Source organism: Pelecanus crispus, chromosome 1, assembly GCF_030463565.1.
Source record: "Pelecanus crispus isolate bPelCri1 chromosome 1, bPelCri1.pri, whole genome shotgun sequence".
NCBI lineage: Eukaryota > Metazoa > Chordata > Aves > Pelecaniformes > Pelecanidae > Pelecanus > Pelecanus crispus.
In genome coordinates, this window is record NC_134643.1 from 131,564,815 (window position 1) to 131,582,586 (window position 17,772).

The 17,772-nt window shown below is 34.7% G+C and overlaps 1 protein-coding gene across 1 annotated transcript in view; it reads left to right on the forward strand.

The window, feature by feature from the left end:
- The window catches only part of CFAP47 (cilia and flagella associated protein 47), a 353,360-nt gene that overhangs the window by 7,915 nt on the left and 327,673 nt on the right, over positions 1-17,772 (forward strand). Inside the window, exons 3-16 of the mRNA XM_075714741.1 lie at positions 910-1,025; positions 3,065-3,203; positions 5,353-5,581; positions 6,234-6,394; positions 7,204-7,337; positions 7,924-8,159; positions 8,856-9,048; positions 11,206-11,419; positions 11,808-11,960; positions 13,386-13,575; positions 13,681-13,777; positions 14,996-15,212; positions 16,024-16,268; positions 17,266-17,396. Of these exons, the coding sequence (XP_075570856.1) occupies positions 910-1,025; positions 3,065-3,203; positions 5,353-5,581; positions 6,234-6,394; positions 7,204-7,337; positions 7,924-8,159; positions 8,856-9,048; positions 11,206-11,419; positions 11,808-11,960; positions 13,386-13,575; positions 13,681-13,777; positions 14,996-15,212; positions 16,024-16,268; positions 17,266-17,396 (2,455 nt within the window). The remainder of the gene's footprint in view (positions 1-909; positions 1,026-3,064; positions 3,204-5,352; positions 5,582-6,233; positions 6,395-7,203; positions 7,338-7,923; positions 8,160-8,855; positions 9,049-11,205; positions 11,420-11,807; positions 11,961-13,385; positions 13,576-13,680; positions 13,778-14,995; positions 15,213-16,023; positions 16,269-17,265; positions 17,397-17,772) is intronic.

A 17,772-nucleotide genomic window follows, 5' to 3' on the forward strand; every position in this document is an offset into this window, starting at 1 on the left:
TGTCCGGGGGGCAGCAATAGCTGCTTGGGAACTGTGGGTATTGGTCAGTGGGTGGTGAGCAATTGCATTGTGCATCACTTGCTTTGTATATTATTATTATTACTACTACTATTATTATTATATTGTTATTATTATCATTACTATTTTACTTTATTTCAATTATTAAACTGTTCTTACCTCAACCCAGGAGTGTTTCTCACTCTTACTCCTCTGATCCTCTCCCCAGTCCCATCAGGGTAGGGGGAGTGAGCGAGCGACTGTGTGGTGCTTAGTTGCTGGCTGGGGCTAAACCACGTCACTTGGCCACGAAGATTTATCTTCCTTCTGCATTTAGTCTTCTGTACTGCATATAATGCACATCATGAGATGCAATTGTTCCTGCATGTTCCTGTTTGTGGTTAAGAGGACATAGACTGCTGTGCTGATGTAAAATTCCAATTGATTTCAAACACAGTTTTATGTGATAACAGAGGTATTGGAAATTGGTGCCTTTAAAATACAAGTTTCCTGAAGCAAGTGTGATCTTTTCATTATGGCTAAGCAATACCCAATACAGTAATGTTGTCATGCTGGCTGAGGCTATTAAATAAATAATATAAATAACTTGTGTCATTATGCACTTCTGTCTGTTTTAAAGTTCTTTGTACTATAATAAAGTATTTAAAATTAAATAGAAATGTATACATTCCATTTTGACTAATTGTTTAAAGCTGTATTGTTTTAAAGCTATAGTAGTTAGTCATTAAACTAAACAGCTTGATAGATAGCTAGATCTTTTTTACATCTTCCCTGTGTACACTATACTGCTGAAGACAGAACTCTTTTCCACTGGAGTGCTTAATCAAATTTCTTTAAAAAAGTAAAGGTATTTTAAATTTTTGGGAAACTAACTGTGTCTTTTCTCTGCAGATTAATTCCGTGCTGTTATCTGGAAATTGAGTCAGAGATTAATTTTGGTGCAGTGATTGCAAACGGTAAAATAATTAGTAAAGAGATTAGCATTGCTAACCATGGATCAGCTTCAGGTAAGTATTTAGTATGCATTAGATTATACAAAGATTTTATTTTCTCAGAAAATGTGATTTTATGCAAGTTAACACTTCAGTGACCAAGTAGAAATTAACCGAAGTTCCAGGTTATGCAGATTATGAGTATTGTAACTAAAGGTTCTATAAATGGCCCATTGCTTCTGTAGGCAGTACTATGTTTCTGCGTAGGGAAGAAAAATGAGTTTAGAACTTTTCCAAATTTTAGGAGTTTTCTACTTTTGAAAGATATGAAAATAACATTTGCTCATTGCCTTACTATGCCCAACATAATAGTAGCAAATCAGGTCTGCTTTTGCTTTGTTGTCTTTGTGATTCTGTCATCCCAATAACTATTAAATAAACAACTACAAGTTCTCTGTACTTTCAGAGCTATCAGAGCTAAAGTCCTCTAGTATGGGAATTGAACCGTATTTGTTACCAGAAGATAATGAGAGGTCTTTTATCTTGCTGCCATAGCTTTTGAAATCATACTGCTTTCAAAACACGCACATCCTTCAACTTCTGTGAGGGACCCTTCCAAGGAGCATAAGAAACATGGAGAATGGAGCGTAAGAATGCTTATATGATCCAAGTAACCTATTTGACTGCCTTTTCCACTGGACAAAATGCAGACACCTTTCCAGGGGTGGCAACTATGCTGAGTTTCAAACAACAAATTTAAGGCAGTTAATTATTTTTGTTCCTCACTTGTACAGCTGTTTATTATATCACAAGGTATCTTTATTTGCATTAGGCCAAATTTGTGTGAACATTTGCTTCATAGATTTCCACAAGAAATATTGTACCAACAGAAAATGCATGATTGTAGAAACACAGAGATGGCTTGTAATATTAAAAAAAAATTCAAATGGCTGTCTAGTTAGAACAGAATTTTATTTATTTTTTTATCTTTTTCCAAAAACCAAAGGAAAACTTGTATTTTTCTAGTCAGTTCAAAGAGGTAGTATGTAGTTTATATAATCAGCTCTTACTCATACATACTAACCTCTTTCTTTGAGGAATGATGATTAGATAAAGAAAATGGTATAGCCTACATTACATACGCATCTACAACTAATTTGCATGATGTGAAATTTCTCATGTTGTATAGGAGCTGATTCTACTTATAAACTCTGTTGCATGATGCATACAGGCTGCACGATGGAGTTTTGCAGGATTGGACACAGGCAAAATTAGAATGAAAGCGGTGGTTAGTGAAGAATGTATGGAGGGCAGACAAAGGAATAGCTGCTGAATCTGTGTTTCTGTAGGCTCTGTAAATCACATACAGCAGGTCACGCTAACGGGCAGCACGTAAATTGTATCAGCAGGACGTGCTGTATGCTGGCCTGTGACTCAAGGATGGCATTTCACATGTCATCCCATGCGTAAAATAAGTCCTTTGTTCCTGCTTCTGATCACATATCGGAGATTATCATCTGAGGTCAAATACTGCGTTTTTCCTACAGCATTTGAAACAATTTCTTGCTATCTGTGATATAATGACAGATAATTAGTGCTGCTGGTTAAATACATATTTAATAATTTTTTCACATTTTAAAAAATATTTTCATAATCTAGAAATGTTCGCTGTTCTCTTCTGCAATAAACTGTGTTGTATACATACCAAATCATGAAAACTATTGCTACCTGCAATATGCACTTAACTTTCTGGCTACGGTAGCTGCCTAGAGCTGTGTATAAAATACCCGTTAACTTACAAAATGTTACCTACAGCTGCTTTGTGATATAGTCACTTTTGTTTGGAATGTGAGTACCTTTTCTATTACAATCACAACTTGCAAAGTAGCATTGGACATATTGTAATATTTAAAGAAAACCTGGAAATAATGATCTACTCTGTGTTAGAAATAGTTTAGAAAAAGATTAACTCCATGTTTCCTGTTTCCATAGGAAAATGTACTGCTTGTGAATACCTGCATTATGCGTTTTGTAATTCCAAATGTATAATAGAAGGATATAAATCTACAACTTTATGTTATGTAACATTCTGTTTATTTTTCTGTTTCATTTAGGTACATTTAAAATGTCATATGACGGGGTTGTCCTGCTTAACATAGAACCTACCAGTGGAGTGGTAGAGCCAAAATCTATAAAGATGGTTAAAGTGGATATCTGCACAGATGTACCCAGGATCATCAAAGAAGTGATAAAGTGAGTGTATGACTGTAGAAAACCAGCTCTGTAAATTACATATTTGTCTGTTGTTAATTCTAGTCTTTAATATGAATGTTTCTCTAATGAAGTAAAGCTCCTAGGTGTCAGTTGCTATCCTCCACTTTCTTTTTATTAAATTAATTCAACAATTATATTATCTCCACAGAACAGCGATGCATAAATTGTGTATCTGGCTGTGTTATTTAAGATCTCTCATAAGCCATAATGATATAGGGTGTCTGCACATCTCTCAGTGTACAACTAACCAAGAGCTTTTGTATCTTTCACCTTTCTACACATCCTGTGTTCCCTACTGTTTTTAGCTTCTGTAACTTTGCTGTTTTTCTTTTGACTCTGTATTTCAGGAGTCTCGGAAACTTTATGATGTCCTTTGGTGTATCTTATTTTAAATGGAGAGAATATTTTTGCAACCACTAACTCTTTTAAGAATAGACTATTTTTAAATGCTGTTCTCTCTCTTCAAATGGTGAATAATATAAACTTTTTAGGAAGTGCCAGAATTTGGAAGTGGATACCAATCTGGAAAATCCTTTTCAATCCTGTTTTCTTATCATAGTGAATAGGGTGTGGTTGGTTTTGTTTGGGTTTTTTTTTTGTTTGTTTGTTTTGGGGGGGTGTGTTCCTGTTTTGTTTTTAAATTATTAAGTTGTATGACTTAAAGTTCAGTTCTTCCTGGTTTTGCTTTTTGTAGCATGTTGGAAAAGGAAATGAAATGGAGAAAAATTCTATTAGAGTGACAGGGAAGACAATATCTGTATTTTGCCTCACAGTGACATCCTCCTTCATATGATATTTTCTTTGATTACTGAGTTTCAACTTCTTGGTTGCAAAGTGCCATGCTTTCTGCCTTGCCTTTGCTGTCCAGGCTACCACCACTGTTTTCTTCACCCCATCTTGGTTAAATGGCTACTGTCTCCTGCAGTCTAGTAGGTAGTTTATCTATTAAACGGAAAGAACATAACTACACAGAGCTCAGATTTCATCCTTCACCCATTCCCTGCCTTAAATTCTATATAATTCTGTCAGTGAATTTGGCATTTCTTAGTAGTCATTGCTCTATCCTTTAGACTAAATGAAATATCAAGTTTCCTTGTCAAGCTTTGCACAAATATCTAAATATATGCGTATACATGTGTGTATACATTTATTTAAACAAATAGGCTAATATTGAAAGTCTTACAGTGGGTATTTGACAGGAATTTGACTGAGAAATAGTACAGTTTTGATGAAAATGTCCTGGATGTTTCCATTTACCTTGTCCTCTAAGCATTTTGCTTTTATGTGGAAGCAAAATTCTTTTCAGAAGAATCTACTCTTATATTTTTTTGAGACTTCTTTTCTGTCTTGGAGAATTCTGTAATCATGCTTTAGAAGTTGAAAGACGACATTTAGAGAGTTTGAGATCCTCTCCCAGATCCCTTGTGTAGTTACTTATGCGACTATTCAAATAAAAGATTTTTTTTTATTATTATTATTATTATCTTTTTCAGCTCAGAGGCTATTCAAAAGGATAGCTGATTCTATTAGAACAATAAGTTGTATTACTAAATTTGATTCTTTTGTGCAAGAACAAGAAATACGCTTTGTTCCAGTTCCAATTCTAATAGTAAGGTTTTGTACAGTGTCTATATGGTCCTTTGGTGTTTTGTGGTATCATCAAGATCAAACATTCAGGCAAGAACAGCAGCAGTTCTTTTATGGTTATTCAGATGAACTTCTAACTCCAGTTGCCTAAGAGAAAATTACTAAGTATATGCCAAAATAGATATCTAGATACAAAGATTCTCAGAAATAAAAGCAGTGTATTACCTGTGGACACCTCTGAGTCTTTTGAGATGTCATTCCTATTGTTTCAAGCATTCAAAAAGGGGAAAACCTCAAAAAGCTCCCCAAAACTCCACCATGTAATGTGTGATTCCTCCTGATTGGTAATATTCCTGTTAGGTATCACATTGTCAGGTACACCCTCCACCCCCCCAGCCCCCTGCTTTGTTTATCTAGGCAAAGCCAGTGATTTAAATGCTCTGATTTGGTTCAGTTTTGCATAGGTTCTAATATAAACCAAACTGATTATTTCTAACACTTTTCTACATTGCCTATTGCTGCTTGCTACTCTTACTGACAGAGTGGAGTTGGAAGGTCATGGCTGCACTGAAGTATGGATCAAAGCTGTTGTGGTTGAGCAAGTTCTTAAAGTTCTAGGAGTGTCTTGTGGAAATATATTGGAATGCATTAACTTTGGACCAGTTTACTTTGGGTCTTCAAAGACTGAACAAATATCTCTATACAATGAAAGTCCTGAGTGTATGGACTGGGTAGCAGTACTGGAAGACAATGCCATTGGAGGAGAGATGGTAAGATACTGTTCTGGTTTTTATTTTAGTTGAAAACTTGTTTTCATTTCTACTTCTGCATTTTTTGTTTCTCAACAGTCATCTTCTAGTAGTGTTTACTATGTCATACTATTTCCTGATCAATAGGCTTTCTGAAACTTCTGTCCAACAAACAAATTTTTTACTATAATTTAACCTTGGAATTAAGTTTTTCATATATTTCTGTTTCACTGTGTAACATCTTAACCTTAGCAATGTTAAGTATGTTCCCTGGGTCTGTTTTTTTTTTGTTTTGTTTTGTTGGGTTTTTTTGAGTGGTTTTGCTTGACCTACTGGATTTATTATCATTTAGTAGGAGTTCTTAAAATATATTTTGGTATTCTAAGATGTTAAGCATCTCTGGTTTCACTTGTTTTTCTCAGACAATGAAAACATCTGAGTGAGCATCATCTTTAAAAAAAGGAATTCAAAACATTGACATTAAATTGGTGTTTTAAAATTGGTTAATTAGCCATGTGATAGGTAACTGTCAGTGCTATTACTTATGTGTGCTATTATGTCTTTCTGATTGTGAGAGACATGAAAATGTATGTGTAGGCGGAAAAAAAAAAACAAACACAAAAGGAGAAGCAGAACAGGCTGAACTATTCCACATTTTTTTTTTTTTTTTTAGGGGACAGACCTTCAGAAGAGTGCAGATGCTCTTTTACAAGACTTAAGCATCAAAAATAGAACAAGAGATGTAGATGTTTCCACCTTGATTTTGTGCATTCCCAGTCAAGGCACCTTGCTACCTTATGAGAAATCTTTGGTTACATTGTGCTTTAGTCCAAAGTGAGTGAGTGGTCCAGATTAGACACACACACAAGTTGATTGGTCTAAACTATTCTGTAAAGAGCTGTGTTATAGAAAATAATTTTAAGTTAACGTGTCTGCAGATTTTTTTCTGAATGACTTCTTATGTATTTATGTGTCTTAAAAGAAATTGCTTGGCATGATACCACAAATGAGAAAGCAAAGTCTGAAGTGATTATCTGGGAGATGTTTTATAATACATTAAGGATGTATTTGAACCAAGAATTGGCTAAGCTTGTTTTGTGAGAACAAGAATTTTATGAGATTATGCCAAGGTAACTTAATTGCAGCTCCTATCAAACATGTTGAATCTCTAAAGATTGTTGAGGGAGTCCTACAGTGTCAAATTAAGTGCCTTTTTAATGACTGCAGATCTATTTCGTAAAGATATAGTATATGTGCAGCGTTATGAAAGAATATATATATTTCATCACCAGGATACTGAAACAGAAAATGCACTCTTGCCATTTTCCCTTACTTAAATTCTAATTATAAGTGATTATTATGTATGTAATATTAGTTTAGAAAACTGTTGTAGACTGGAAAATATATCAAATTACTAGTATAATAAGCATACCGATATTACTGCACTTAAATTTGTTACTGTTCTGTTTTCTGAAAGGAAGTATAATGATCATTTGTTCAAGCTGTAACCCAACAGCAAAGAAGCCAGACTGGATGATGAAAAATAAGCCCTGATTTTTTTTTTTTTTTTTCTTTTTGTGGGTTGGGGTTTGGCGGTTTGTTTTTTTTCCCCATCTTGTAATTAGAGATTGTGACTCTTCCAGAAAATTTAAAAGCAACTTTGGAGTGAATGACTCATCACCAAAACAAGATTACGTACTGTTTCTGAGATTTGAAGCTGTTGGGAATAAAGATGGCTATCTGAAGGCCCTCAGTGATGGTGCCACAGCAATCACAAGTATGTTATCAGAAATGTGTAGTCACCATCAGAAATGTATATATGGATGATAAAACTGTATATCTTGATTTTTTCTTTTTATTTTTTTTAAAATTTCTTCATCTTAGCAGTTTTATGGGAAACCTGTGTGAAAATTTTATTTATATCAATACAAATAAATTATTGTAACTTACATCTTTAATGCTTTAGCACCAAAAACTTTTCGAACAGTGAGTAGAAAGAAGGAGCAAATCATGCATGTCATGAATACACCTGCTGGTAGTGAACACCTAGAACTTAATTATAAATGTAAATATTTGGAGGACATAAAAAAATCCTCAGCCATTTGCAAGTCACTACCAGTTTTATGCATTTTCAAGCAAATATTTGATCACCCTCAAATTCCTTGATGAGGGAATACATTATCTAACAGCCATTATAAGTAAGCATGTCCTGTATTTATAGAAAATTGCATTATAAATCATGTTGTATTATGGTGGTATTTTGTTTTTGCAATCATACAAATACAGTATGACTTTTCTGTTAGTAAGCTAATAGGTGTGTGAGGTTTTTTTGTTTGTTTGTTCTTTGTCTTTATCTAATGCAGTGAATCATCCTCATCACATGGAGTTAGCTTTGACAGGTTCTGGGCTTCCTGTCATGTTAACTTTTAATCCAGGACCAGTTATTAAGTTTATGGACTGTTTCCTGGGTGAACAAACACAAGTTCTGTGCACACTCAAAAATGAATCTGAGTCCCTTCCAGTAACATTCAGCTTCCGTAAGACTGCTCACTTTAATATTTCTCCTGAAAAAGGAAAAATTAAAAAAAAATCTGCAAAGGTAATTACCTCTTTCTCTTTGATTATGTAGATATGCAGATTACTTTACAGTGGCCAGTGGTGGAATTTCTTGAAAGTAAACCAGAACAATTTCATTTCAGTAGCCATGATGTTTTATATCAGCCAAATATATATTTTTTTTTCTCCTTATGTAGAGTCTTCTACTGCTCTTTCCTGTACTCCAGGAAGCAACAAGTGTTATTCTAAATTTGGAAAAAATAACTGTAGTACTAAAGAAACTTTACCCAGGTTTTTCCTGGTTTTAGATTTTTTTATATTTTACTGACTTGAGAAGATTGATTTATACTCAAACCTGTGCAGGATCCTTTTAATTTCTTCCAGTAAATCTCAAATACTTGAGTAACATAACATATCTTTTAATGGAAGAAACTTTGCCAAATTTAAGTAAAATATGAAGATGGTTGTGCCAGTTACAGGTTTGTGGAGTTATAAGAGAGAACAATTTGTCCCAGAAATGAGCAAGTGAGACTTTGTGGTGTTCTAATGTGTAGCAGTTTTGTATTTCCTTATATTGCTAATTTATGTGTGGCGGTTGGCATATTCTAAAAGCTCAGTTTTGAACACCTATCTTAGAAGTAAGTGTGGAGAGAAGTGACTCAATTAAACAGAGAATTGCATGAAACTTTTCTCTTTGCTTTTCTGTCTCATATGTCTCATAACGACTTTTCTTTTCCAGGATGTGATATTTTCATTTTCTCCACATCAAATAGGAACATTTAAAGTGAAGCAAGTTGTTGATATCATTGGTACAGGACTAGAGAAAAATAATTTACAGGTTTCGAAGACAAAATCCTTTCACCAAATGTATTTGAGCTTTATTGGTGTGTGCAAATCTAAACAAAAAAACGTTCTATTCAAAATTAATCCTGGTAAGATGCTAAAAAGATAAGTGACAAGTGATAAAATGTTTTAAAAGTACATTTTAAACTTTTTTAAAGAGTTTTTTTACTATTATTAGTTTGTTTTTAAAAAGTAATACTTCTTTGGGGGTTGAGGGAGTGCTCATTTGTATGACATATACCCATGAGAGTATAAAACAATGGCAAAATAATGGTACACACACACACACACACCACCCCCCCCCATATTTTAACAAAAATTGAACTGGTAAAGCATAAATTTTCATCATGTGACAGCACCTCAATGTCCTTCTTGTATTGAGGGGCCCAAAACTGGACACAGTATTCCAGGTGCAGCCTCACCAGCGGGGTAAGCACCAGATGGGTAAGGTACATAAAGAAGTTAGGAAAGATAACAGGGTATTCTTTGTTGATTGAAAGTTATTACTGCCAGATAAATTTGCCAGTTAATATAGCCTGCTACCAGTCCCACGTCCATTGACTCTTTCTCATCCTGTGAAGCCTATGCCAGCATAAAGAATCTTTCAGGATACGCGATAATTAGTCTCTAATTTGTTCCTGATGTTCCTCATATGTCCCACGAACAACCACTTTACAGTAGATTTGACTAAGCCTGTCACTAGATTTTTAAACCAGTCATGGGAAACATAGCTGTTTCTAGCATCAGATATGCCGTAGCATCTGCAGGTAGTACAACAGGGCTGTCCTGTACAGTGGTGCATCTGGTTTCTGTTTGTAGGTAAGGAGGGGAGCTTGAATACTCCTTAACTGACTGCTGCCCACTTGAAGGTGTACTCACTAATGAAAAACAGGAAAGCAATACCCATTTTTTTCAGACAGCGCATTGTGGGAAAGTAAAAAGAGGAAGTAATTGGAAAGTCAAGATAAAATGCTGTTCTTTCTACAAATATCAGAATGGTTGATAAGCCACTGGACGTTCCTGCTACTTTCAGGAAGGTATTTCAAGTCCATGGCAATCAAGAATTGATAAGAAACTAAAGTTTTGTAATTTCTAGATTTTATTGTTGAAATCCAGAACTCCTGCAGTTTTCCTGCTTCAAAAACACCATTAAAATATGTTTCTGTGGATCAGAGATTTAATGCAGTATTCAAGTTTTATCAGCTTTTCTAAATGCTCTTGTCTACCATTTGCTCTATTAATGTTCCCATTCTGCTCCTATTTGCAGGTTTATAAAGAGGTTATGAGGGGTATCTGTACTCTATAGGCTACTGATATCTGTGTTTTGCTTTTAAGCTTCATTGATGTGTGGAGGGAAAGTGAGTTTTTTCAGATCCTTATGTAGGTGGGTTCTGTATCTTCCTGTTCTCTTCTCTCAGTCTTTGTGGAGGAGGATATGTACTTGTCCCTCTATTCAGTGGAGGGGGGAAGAGACTGGAATGAAGCTTCTTGCAAAACGTGCCTTCTTGGACAGTGGAAGTTGTAATCACTCCTGTAGTTTGGAGGATGGAAAGTATTTGGTGGTTTTTTTTTTTTTTTTTTTTTTGGTAGCCATTTGAGAGTAAAGTAAGGCTACAGTGGGTAAACCCAATAACTTTAGTTTAATGTATCAATTTTTTTACAGGTGAGGGAGGAAGGGGCAGTTGAAGAATGGATTTACTGATTTATAGTCCTGTTTTAAATGTGTGTTTTTATGTAGGAGAGGTGAGCAAACACATGGCCTAGTTTCTGTCATAATTTTTCTCTTTAACTTGAAGGTGTATGTGCTTTTCTAAAACTAGAGTGAAAAAGAACTGAGCTCTCTTTTTAGTTGTGATAGCTTGGGAATTCTTTGTCAAAAATCATGCCTGTGTTTGCAGCCCTTAAGACAAGCTTTAGGACACCACAGACAGTGTTGTGACAGAGGCATCTCTGAGTATTTGGCCATGTGCATGTGTAAGACAAAGCATTACAGCTGGACATAGTATAAGTGGTTTGGGCTCTAGTATTTGTTTGTCTATGATCTAGGCCAGAGAAGGTGATTGGCTGTTAGTATGGTCTGAATGCCGCCTTCCCTCTTGTGTGAAGAAAACATAATGGGATGGGTGACTGATTGTTGGGCTGCTTGGTGGACCAGTATAAATTAAGAAATATTTTTCTAATACTTTGAATTTTGTTTAGAAAGTATAAGTGTATTATATTCACATAAGCTTTATGTGAATTTTAAGGTATAACACCGATGATTTCCAATGCAACCGGACAGTTTGTAGCTGATGGCACAGGACAGTGCACTGATACAGCACCTGTGGCAATACTTAAATCAACCCAAACACAAATTCATACTCACTGGATAAACAGGAATTGTAAGGATGACGCACTTATAGCTTTTCCTAATGATCGTGCAGCCAGCATTAGGCCTAGTGAACGGAATAAAAAGTACAGGTAAAAATTATGCGAGTATAATATTTAAAACCACACATTTGTATATACTGTATAGTAGATCAAGATTGGTTACTCATAATGACACTACTTTTTTTTTCCCCAGGCTGAAAGGTCTTTAAAATTCAGTGCATTCTACTTAACCTTGAGCCTCTTGCGCATAAATTTCTTGAGTTGCTTTTCTTATGTAAAACTACAAATGTAGCTATTACAGTTTCAATATTTCATTTTTATGGTTGCCTTTACAAGGTCAAATATTAATAATCAGTTGTAATAAAAAGAATGTTTATAATGAAATATATATGTAGCAAAATCAATATGTTTTCTTTCTAACAAGACCCAGAATTGTTTTATACATGTAGTGAAACTGCAATTATCTTTAAATATGTAGGACTATTTTCACAAAGACTGAGAGATATAATTATATAGATCCAGAGTTTTCTTATACTGACTGTGAACGACTGTCAAAAGAAGCACATAAGGAATACTACGCAGACTTTATTTCTAGTTTAAGACAGCGTCGTTTACAGAAAGATGCCGATAGGTAAGACTTTGTTTAAAGGATAAATAAATAGTTTAGGCTCATATGAGAAATATGTGTATATATGTGCAGAATTACCTTAGTGGCACCAATCATATACCTAAATTTGTCCTATGCTGAAATGCTTATGGTTTTGGGACATTCATTTATAGTGCATTCAAAACCTGTTTTGTTCAAATGTTCATTTAGACACTTACAGATCACTTGCTGGGTAAAATGTAGGGACAGAGGCATGGAACTTAAAATAAGATGCTAAGTTTTAAGAAAAGTTGGTTATGGTTAATAGCAAAAACATAACATTTATTGTGTTGGATTCTCTTTTCTTTTTATGTAATAAATTGTATGTATTTCCAACTGGTATGTCTAGCTCATCCAAAGTGATGGATTCAGTATGTAAATTATGATATAATTTGTGGAATGAAGCAGATAATATTAAAGGATCGTATTGGTCTTCTAGTCTTAACAAATTCATGCAGTGAGAATTTACTATATTTGGTTGGTATGCTGTGGAGCAAAATCATGGAAAAGCAAAACTGACAGCTCTGCTACTTTTAAAAGTTTTATTAAAAAAAAAAAAACAAACCTGTAAAGCTTCTAAAGCAAGAGAAGCAATACCTTAAGAGTGTTTAGTTTGCAAGACCCATTGTTGAAAAATTAATAATGCCAGTGGGTTATTCTTGTAATCTCAATTTATCTTGCTCTGTGTATATACATCATGATTCAGACAAGGCCTGCAGAGCTCGATTTATTTTATTTTTATGCATGCACATGATGTTTTCTTGAAAGGAACTGGTATTGTGTAGTGGGTGAACTGTTGTTTATATCACCATAATGCATATATTCAAGGTATATTGCATGAGGAGCAAGAACAGAAAGGAAAATTTCACAGTTATCAGATGCATTTCACTGTTACTATCAAACATAGTGATAATTTTTCTGAATACTTGATATGAAGCATCTGTGAATATCTCTGGAAGTTTCAAATCTCTTGGTTGCAGGTGAAATTGATTGCTTGGAGTTGAACTTTGACCAAGAAAAGTTAATTGCTCTGAAAATTAGGCTATGAGGATCCTGTGTAATCTTGGCAGTTGCTAACTTTTAAGTGCTTGACTTTACAACTTAATTGTTCTTTAAGAGGTATTTTAGAGATGATACGGTATTTATAATTTGGTAGCCACAATGCTTGCAACCTGTTTAGCTAGCAGTTACCACAAATGTGCAATAGATGTTAATCCTTGCCTAAACAGTACAATAAAAGACTCTTCAAGGCATTTTCTTTACTTGAGGGTTTTTTTAATAATGAAATATTCCTACTTAAAGTATTATTTGTTATCTTTAAAAATCTTAAGTAGTTTAACGTGTAGAACATGGAATGCTCAAACTTCTAGATTTCCATATTCTTTTTTTTTTTTTTTCCCTCCTCTATAGGCAGTTTTATATTTATAATAATTCTCTGAGCATAGGCCTTAAACCAGCTGAAGGGCTTATGTCACCAAAGATCTCAATCGCAGATTTTCACAAGGAGAAGCTACAGTTCAAAATGCTTCCTTTAGATGAGACTTGCCTATTAACTAGTCGAAAATTGGCAGCAATTGGTTCTAAATCTTCAGTCAAAGAAGTAAGTTAAATGCTTGAGTACTAGTGTAAGCATACTGTGTTTACTATATAAAAAAGTGTAAGAATTTTGATCCTGCTCTGAGAAGATATCTTGTGTTTGTCATAGGTTTGGAGTGGGCTTAGTGCTGTGCCATCTTCTGCCCAAGAGAAGGAAGATTGTAGTCTAACTTTGACATCCAAGCAGCTTCATCAAATACTCATTGGTAAGATTTTTAATTTGGTTACTAAATGCATATTTATAGTAACACAATGGTTGTTCACAATTGTTCACCTTTAATAGAAAATAGCTTAATTTGGTGGCAGCTTGATATCTACAGTAGCATTTAACTAAAGCTTTGTACTCCTCAGAAAATACTGAGATATGACTAGGTATGAATACGTAAAAGGAGAGCTGCCTTTAAAGACTGCTCATGCTACAGCCTATTATAGGGAAATCAGTACAGCATAGTGTAAGAGTTGTTCATACCCTTGTGCCTTGTTATTGGATAGTATCTGGACCAACATTAATATCAGCAAGATTCATGGGAGTGTTCAGAATGTTTCTGGGAATTAACAGTGAACAGTGATACCCCAAAAAAGTAAAACTTCTTCAGGATCCTCCTTCAAAACAATTTCAGTGGAATGCTCTGTGATGGGGAGTAACACCTAAAATCTGTGAGGGACTCATCTATTAACAACACTTGGTACTAAAACTGGTCTATTTTAAGCTAAATTTTTCTTCAGTAAAATTATTTAGCAGCAAAGTGAAAATTTTCAGTACTTTCTGGGCTTTTTTTATGTTCGGTGCATCCAGAACTTGAGTAGTGTAGCTCTGTATAGTGATACACATGGGAAAAGGCAGAATAAGGTGAACATATTAATACAAAAAGTACTTAGAGTTTTTTAAGATGTTTGATTAGTGCCATGAGCACTAAAGTTTGCAGACCAGCATAAAAACAGGTGATAGCAGTAAATAAAGTAGTGAGATAATTCTGCCACTGTCAAATTACATGTGTTATTAAACCAAATGGTCACGCATCAGGGGGCAAATAAACAGGTTAAGTATATAAACTCTCAGTGAATTGCTGGTTGTCTAGCTATTTAAATATCTGATTAATAAAAAGAAGTATTTATGATTATTAATAATGTCTTTAGTAAATAGCACATTCCTTTTCCTATTTTAATAGCTGGCTAACACAGACAGAATTGAGAAATAAATGGTGCTGGCTTTTGAGTTGTACTACTGAAAACATTCACAGAACATACATGGTATTTACTTCCAAATTTTAGTGTGAATTTGTTCTGCTACAGGATTGTTCTAGCTGACTAATTCTGTAATTTAAGGAACTAAAATGTTTTGATCATAATGTTTTAGCAGGTATGCTTCCTTACTTCAGCTTGTACTTTTTAATGTAGAAGATTTTATTTCTTCTATATTTCAGGTCCTTCTACTATGGATTTTGGTGATGTTTGTGTGTATTCTACAACAGCCAGAAAACTGCACATCATCAATAACTTGTTAGTTCATATATGGATACAAATTGAGATTGAAATTGATGAATTACAGCAGACAAGTCCATTGTCTCAGGTGGTGCCTCCTCTTACAAAGACTCATATTCCGATTGTATTTGAGACAAACACTCTTGGAATGTTTAAAAGGTAAGGCTTCTTATATTTGCCTTGATTTACATATTTTCTTTGCACTAGTAGCATAAAAAAATCACGTGGTTGGTTTAAACTCAGTGTAATTATGATAACTTTAATGGTGTACACTCAGACCAGCCGGGTTAGCTCAGTTGGTTAGAGCATGGTGCTAATAATGCCAAGTTCACAGGTTCAATCCCTGCTTACTGCAGGGGGGTTGGGCTCGATGATCTCTCAAGGTCCCTTCCAACCCAAAGCATTCTATGATTTGTGGTGATACTGCAATAATTAATGCAGTTTTATGTTGCAAAATGTTGCTAGTATAGTAAAGTTTCTTAGAGTTTTAAAAAAACCCAGCAAACTGTCCTGTCAAAAGCCCATATAGCCCCAGGTATATCAGGGAAAAAAAGTTTGCTATTACAGTGTATTTGTTAGGAGAAATTTTATGGAAAACACTGTGCTCTTTCCGGCATGGTGTTGCATCACTGCATCTGTGCTCAGATCTTCTGATGCACCTTATCGGTAAGTGTATAGGCAAACTGTTTTCTAGCCTTCTGGTGTGAAGAACTGTCACTTTACTGATGCTGTTAAAATGACTGTATGAGGTTGAGCATCCTTTGGGATGACCTTCACTTTTCACATGATTTAAGTTGTAATGCAAAACAATTAAAAATTGGTTTCTTTCGTCAGTCTTAACTGTGTGTTCACACTCAACTGTTTCGTTAAGTATTTTCTTGCTAATTATTATATTTCACATAAAGTTTTCTCCGACTACAACATAATAAAAATATATATTTCTCAATATTTTTATGTATTTATGTTACAGATCTTTCACTTACACGATAAACAACCAACACCCTGGGCATGTGCTTGTGGTTGCAAAAGCAGTGTCTGTTGAACTTGAGCTGTCTGCAAGGGAACTGATTTTAAATCCTATTCCTGGCTACCTAGCAGAGACAGAATTTAGAACAACTGTCAGGGTGTACAATCCCAGAAACCATCCTGCTGCATTTACTTGGAAACCTATAATTACAGATAGAGGAACTGCATTTTCTATACAGCCAGCGAAAGGTATACTATGCAAGTACAGTGTGCGTGCACATATCTTAAATGTCAATAATATTAAGTGAGACAAATATTCAGCTGATGCTATAAACTGTATTTTTTAGATTTGGGTCAATATCAGTGTATCCCAAAAGTAGTATCAGATCAGAGTGTTAATACCATAGCAGCACTCCATGTATAAAACCCTACCCTGAGAGCAGACTCAGTCCAGTTCGTTGTTTCTCTGTCCAGCCAGCAGTGCTTTTGTAACCATTTTTCTTAGCACAGATTGCTGATATTTCAAAAGTGAGGCAGCTATTTAATGGCAGTTAGCAATATCATACAGCTCATCAGAATAGGAAATTTTCAACAGCACTGTATGAATGAAGCTGCTAAGAAGTTGATATAGACAGTCTGAGTGACACAAATGGAATTCAGTCTGGGGTTAGTTTCCACTTGTATTATGGATCAATATTTGTTAGAAGTGCGTGAGACATTAGCTTTTACCTTCTTTCCTTTGAAAGATAGTGTTCTGCAGGAGTATGTTTGAGCTCCATTGTTAAAGAACTAACTGCTAACTGAATTGGCATTATACAGTTCAAACAAGATTTGGCTGGATCAGGAGGTTGGTGTGCTCTGATTCTTGAGAAAAGATATTTCTGCTGGTACAAGTTCAGACTCAATTGCAAGCAAGAAAATGTATATGGTCTTTCCCAAAGCTGCTATTCCAGAGGAAGGATAGTCTGTTCTTTATTTTTTTAAAATGGTGACTATTTGAGTAATTTGTGGCTAAAAAATACCAGTGAACTTTTGAGTGTGTTTTACTGCAGGATACTGATAAACAGATTGTACATTTGTCATGAGAATTCAGGAACTAATTTTACTTAATTCAGCATACTGTTCAACATCTTTGAAATGTAGCCTTAGTCTTCAGTAATAGAAGGTCATTTCACTTTAATATGCTTATGTTATTTCTAATTATTCAATGTAATTTGATAAATGTAAATTATGCACATTTATTTAGGCTTTGTGGAGGCCTATAGAGATCTGGAGTGTGAAGTTGTTTGGCATCCAGGGTTCAACTCTCCAGAAGCAGGAGAATTCAACTTGTGTGTGCGTAAAGGAAACAAAATTAAGTTGAAATGTTTTGCAAAGGTAACTATTCATACAGCAGATTAAGAGAAGCAAAAAGTGTGGCATTTTTAGTTGAGTAATTTCTTAAAAATATTTCTATTATCATGTATTCAAAAAATTATTTTAATTTCATATGGCTTCTATTTGACATGTTTAACAAAAGAATATTGCTCCAAAGACATGATGGAGAAGGCAAGACAAAGACAATTGGCCGCCTTCTTGCTTTCGATGATATACTTCCTTTGGCACCACAATTTAGTGGTCCTTATACATTAAGTGGTAATGGTTCTTAGCTTGCTTAGTTTAGCCAAACAAAGGTTGAGAGGTGGTCTGATAGTTCTTTAGATATATATTAAAGGAATAAAAGTGAAGGTGTGTGTGGGAAGGTATGTTTCAG